The sequence below is a fragment of the Arachis stenosperma genome, chromosome 6 (assembly GCF_014773155.1).
Source record: "Arachis stenosperma cultivar V10309 chromosome 6, arast.V10309.gnm1.PFL2, whole genome shotgun sequence".
NCBI classification, from domain to species: Eukaryota; Viridiplantae; Streptophyta; class Magnoliopsida; order Fabales; family Fabaceae; genus Arachis; species Arachis stenosperma.
Window position 1 is genome coordinate 49,930,837 of NC_080382.1, and position 4,738 is coordinate 49,935,574.

General features: G+C 42.6%; 1 protein-coding gene across 1 annotated transcript; it reads right to left on the reverse strand.

Annotated features, from left to right (window-relative positions):
- Positions 1–513: 513 nt before the first annotated feature.
- On the reverse strand, positions 514–4,128 carry LOC130934025 (uncharacterized). The gene is made up of 3 exons (XM_057863613.1): positions 2,850–4,128; positions 1,238–2,537; positions 514–1,000 (listed from the first exon to the last, which is right to left on the reverse strand). Exons 1-3 carry the CDS (start codon positions 4,126–4,128, stop codon positions 514–516), a joined length of 3,066 nt encoding a protein of 1,021 aa, XP_057719596.1.
- Positions 4,129–4,738: the final 610 nt, after the last annotated feature.

The following is a 4,738-nucleotide window of genomic DNA, read 5'->3' on the forward strand; positions in this document are numbered from 1 at the left end:
TGCCTCACTTTCTTGGTTGAGGGTGCACCATCTCCTGATAAGCTTCCTGCAAGGTTATTGGAAGTTGCTTGTTTCCCAAGCACTTGAGGAATAGTCAGCTCGCATGTATGCTTATGATTTCTGAAATTATTTTGGTGTGTGAACACCAAACTTAGTTCTTTGCCTACTACAAAACCTTGCATGCATGCGTAGAACCTCGTATCTTGCTGTTAGCAACCAATTAACTAAAGACTAATCTATATCTAAATGGTTCCCTTGATTGGTCAGAGCTAGCAATGTGCTTTGAGATTGTAGTGTGATTCTAACTAGCATCCTCTGGTGGGACACCAAACTTAGAATCGCACTTTCACTCTTGAATTGTTTTGGTGTGGAACACCAAACTTAGCTCCTTGCAATGCAGGGGAAACAACTTGTGATCTTTATTGAAATGCAGCTGAAAAAGTAGTTACCTAAGGTTGGGTTGCCTCCCAACAAAGCGCTCTTTTATCGTCGCTAGCTCGACGGGTCCTTACTTCACTTGAGATGATATTTTACGCTGGGGTTTTCCCCCATGTTGCCCAGATAATGCTTGAGTCTTTGTCCATTCACTGTAAAAGTCTTCTCTGACCTTTCATCCAAGATTTCGATGTGTCCATATGGTGAGACTTTTGTGACAATGAAAGGCCCGGACCACCTCGATTTGAGTTTTCCTGGGAACAGTCTCAATTTGGAATTGTAGAGGAGTACTTGCTGCCCCTTTTCAAAATCCCTGGGTGCAAGATGCAGGTCATGTCTCCTCTTTGCCTTCTCTTTATATATCTTAGTATTTTTATAGGCTTGTGACCTGAATTCCTCCATCTCTTGCAGCTGCAAGATCCTCTTTGCACCAGCAGCAATGCTGTCAAAGTTTAGTATCTTGATGGCCCAGAGAGCTTTGTGTTCCAATTCTAGTGGTAAATGGCAAGCTTTCCCATAAACCAGTTGATATGGGGACATTCCCAGTGGTGTTTTGAATGCTGTCCTGTATGCCCAAAGAGCATCATCCAACTTTTTTGCCCAATCCTTTCTTGATGCACCCACGGTCTTTTCCAGAATTCTCTTTAGCTCTCTGTTGGATATCTCCGTTTGTCCACTTGTTTGGGGATGGTAAGGTGTGGCTACCTTGTGTTTCACCCCATATCGTAGGAAAAGAGCCTCTAGTGGTTTGTTACAAAAATGGCTCCCTCCATCACTGATGAGGGCTCTTGGGACTCCGAACTGGCTGAAGATATTCTTCCTGAGGAAGTTCATGACCACTTTGTTGTCATTTGTTGGGGTTGCAACGGCCTCTACCCATTTGGACACATAATCCACTGCTACCAAGATGTACTTGTTTGCATATGAGGTTGGGAATGGTCCCATGAAATCTATTCCCCACACATCAAATACTTCCAGTTCCAAAATGAAATTCTGTGGCATGGCATTTCTTTTGGGCAAGTTCCCAGATCTTTGGCGTTCATTGCAGCTCCTTACCAGTTCTTTGGCATCCTTGAAAAGGGTGGGCCAAAAGAATCCACTTTGTAACACCTTTGCTGCAGTCCTGTCCCCTCCAAAGTGGCCTCCGTAGCATGAGCCGTGGCAATTCCATAGTACTTCTCGTCCTTCCTCTTCTGAGACACAACTTCTAAGAATTCCATCTGAACACTTCTTGAAGAGATAAGGCTCGTCCCAGACAAAGTATTTTGCATCATTCATGAGCTTCCTCTTTTGATGTTTATTGATCCCTAGAGGTAGAGCCCCAGTTGCCTTGAAGTTGGCAATGTCTACAAACCATGGGGCTTTGTGCACTGTCATCAATTGCTCATCAAAGAAGAGCTCGTTCACACTCATATCATGTGTTCCCCCTTCCTCATGAGGAATCCTGGATAGGTGATCTACCACCTTGTTCTCCACTCCCTTCTTGTCTCTGATTTCAATATCAAACTCCTGCAATAATAAGATCCATCTTATTAGTCTTGGTTTTGATTCTTGCTTGGCAAATAAGTATTTAAGTGCTGTGTGATCTGTAAAAACAATTACTTTAGCGCCAATGAGGTACGATCTAAACTTGTCAAATGCACAAACTATGGCTAGCAATTCCTTTTCAGTAGTGGTATAATTTCTTTGAGCATCATTGAGGACCTTGCTAGCATTGTATATTACATGGACTAAGTTATTTTTCTTCTGCCCTAACACTGCCCCTACTGCAAAGTCAGATGCATCACACATCAATTCAAAGGGTAAGTTCCAATCAAGTGGGGAGATAATAGGGGCAGAGGACAATCTTTCTTTCAAATGCTCGAATGCCAACATGCAGGTTTCATCGAAGATGAATGGTGTGTCTGATACAAGGAGATTACTCAAGGGCTTAGCTATTTTTGAAAATTCTATAATAAATCTTCTGTAAAAGCCAGCATGCCCTAAAAAGCTTCTAATTGCCTTGACATCACTGGGTGGAGGAATCTTTTCAATAAGTTCCACTTTAGCCCTGTCCACTTCGATTCCTTGGTTAGAAATCTTATGGCCAAGAACTATTCCTCCTGTCACCATAAAGTGACATTTCTCCCAGTTCAAAACCAAATTGGTCTCTTGGCATCTTTTCAATACCAAGGCTAGGTGATTCAAGCAACTAGTAAAAGAATCTCCGAATACCGAGAAATCATCCATAAAAACTTCAATGAATTTCTCTATCATATCTGAGAAGATAGAAAGCATGCAGCGTTGGAAAGTCGCAGGTGCATTACATAGCCCAAATGGCATGTGCCTGTAGGCAAACACTCCATATGGACAGGTAAATGAAGTTTTCTCTTGGTCTCTAGGGTCAACCACTATTTGGTTATATCCTGAATAACCATCAAGAAAACAGTAATAAGCATGTCCTGCGAGTCTTTCCAACATCTGATCCATGAATGGGAGAGGGAAATGATCCTTTCGTGTAGCTTCATTGAGTTTCCGATAGTCAATGCACATCCGCCATCCTGTGACGGTCCTTGTAGGTATCAGTTCGTTCCTCTCATTGGGAACCACAGTGATTCCTCCCTCCTTGGGCACAACATGCACGGGGTTAACCCAAGGGCTGTCTGAGATCGGGTATATTACTCCTCCTTGCCAAAGCTTCATAACCTCTTTTTGTACCACTTCCTTCATGATTGGGTTCAGCCTTCTTTGGGATTGAATGGATGGTTTTGCATCATCTTCCAACAATATTTTATGCATGCATATAGCTGAACTGATTCCCTTCAGGTCAGCAAGGGTCCATCCGATGGCGTCCTTATGCTCCCGCAGCACCTTGAGCAGTTCATCCTCTTGATCTTGGCTGAGGCATGAGCTTATGATCACTGGGTAGTTTTCATTTTCTTCTAGGTATGCATATTTGAGAGTGGGTGGCAATGCTTTGAGTTCAATCTTGGGTGCCTCTGACTTTTCAGTCTCTTCCTTTGGTGCATCTTGAACATGACTCTCTGCTGTTGCAACATCCTCACTTGATATATACTCCTCCTCCATTGATCTCTCGGGCTCTTCATGCTCTTCTTCTTCACAACACTTCTGCACTTCTTCTTCAAGTGCGTCTAACCTCATGCATTCCCCCAATTGTTCTGGTGGGTAACTCATGGCTTTGAACACATTGAATGTCATCTTTTCATTATGTAATCTCAAGGTAAGATCACCTTTTTGGACATCAATGATAGCTCCAGCAGTAGCCAAGAACGGCCTTCCCAGAATAATGGAGGTCTTGGCTTCCTCCTGCATGTCAAACACTACAAAATCTGCCGGGAATATGAAGTCTCCTACTTTCACCAACAAATCCTCTACTATGCCATGAGGGAACTTGAACGATCGGTCTGCCATTTGTAATGCCATTTTTGTTGGTTTAGCCTCCTCGATCTTCATCTTCCTTATCATTGCTACTGACATCAAATTGATGCTGGCTCCTAAGTCACAAAGGGCCTTCTCTATTGTGATTTCCCCTATAATACAAGGGATCTGAAAGCTCCCAGGATCCTTCAACTTCTGGGGTAATTTGTGCTGGATGATAGCACTACATTCTTCGGTTAGTATCACAGTCTCATTGTTCTTCCAACTTCTCTTCTTAGTCATCAGCTCCTTCAGGAACTTGGCATAGAGTGACATTTGTTCTATTGCTTCAGCAAAGGGTATGTTGATTTATAGTTTTTTGAAGATTTCCAAGAATCTCACGAACTGGTTGTCATCTTCCTTTTTCTTCAACTGCTGAGGATATGGAGCTCTTGAGATGTTTAGTTTTGGCATCCCTTTTTCTTTTTGTGGACTTGAAGTGGGAGTTTGAACTCCATCTTGCTCTTCTCCCTTTTCATTTGAGCCTTCTTCTTGTGGTTTTTGGGAGAGTTCCTTAAGTTCCTTCCCACTCCTAAGTGTTATAGCTTGACACTCCTCCTCTTTGCTTGAATTGTTATCATTGCAAAGGTTATGATTAGAAAGCTGCTTGAATAGATAACCAATTTGTGTCTCCAGTTTCTTGATGGCAGCATTTTGATTCTGCAAGTTTGACTGCACTTCCTCTCGAAATACTTTACTGTTTTGGGCGTCTTTGCATACTCCCTCAAGTAAGGTTTCAAGCTTAGAGAGTCTGTCATAAATTGATGGTAGATTGGAATTAGAGGTGGAAGGATGAGAGGTGTTGTTTTGGTTTTGATATGGGTGTGGAGAGGTGTTGTTGTGGGGGTGTTGATATGTCCTCTATGTGAATTGTTGATGAGCTGCA

Excerpts from the sequence above, each read along its gene's own strand:
- LOC130934025 (XM_057863613.1), bottom strand. The coding sequence starts at position 4,128 with ATGTCACTCTATGCCAAGTTCCTGAAGGAGCTGATGACTAAGAAGAGA. Across the intron at positions 2,538-2,849 it reads TTATTACTGTTTTCTTGATG|GAGGAATAGTTCTTGGCCAT; the intron begins GTTATTCAGGAT and ends TTATGGTGACAG. Across the intron at positions 1,001-1,237 it reads AGGAAGAATATCTTCAGCCA|GACAGCATTCAAAACACCAC; the intron begins GTTCGGAGTCCC and ends TTGGGCATACAG.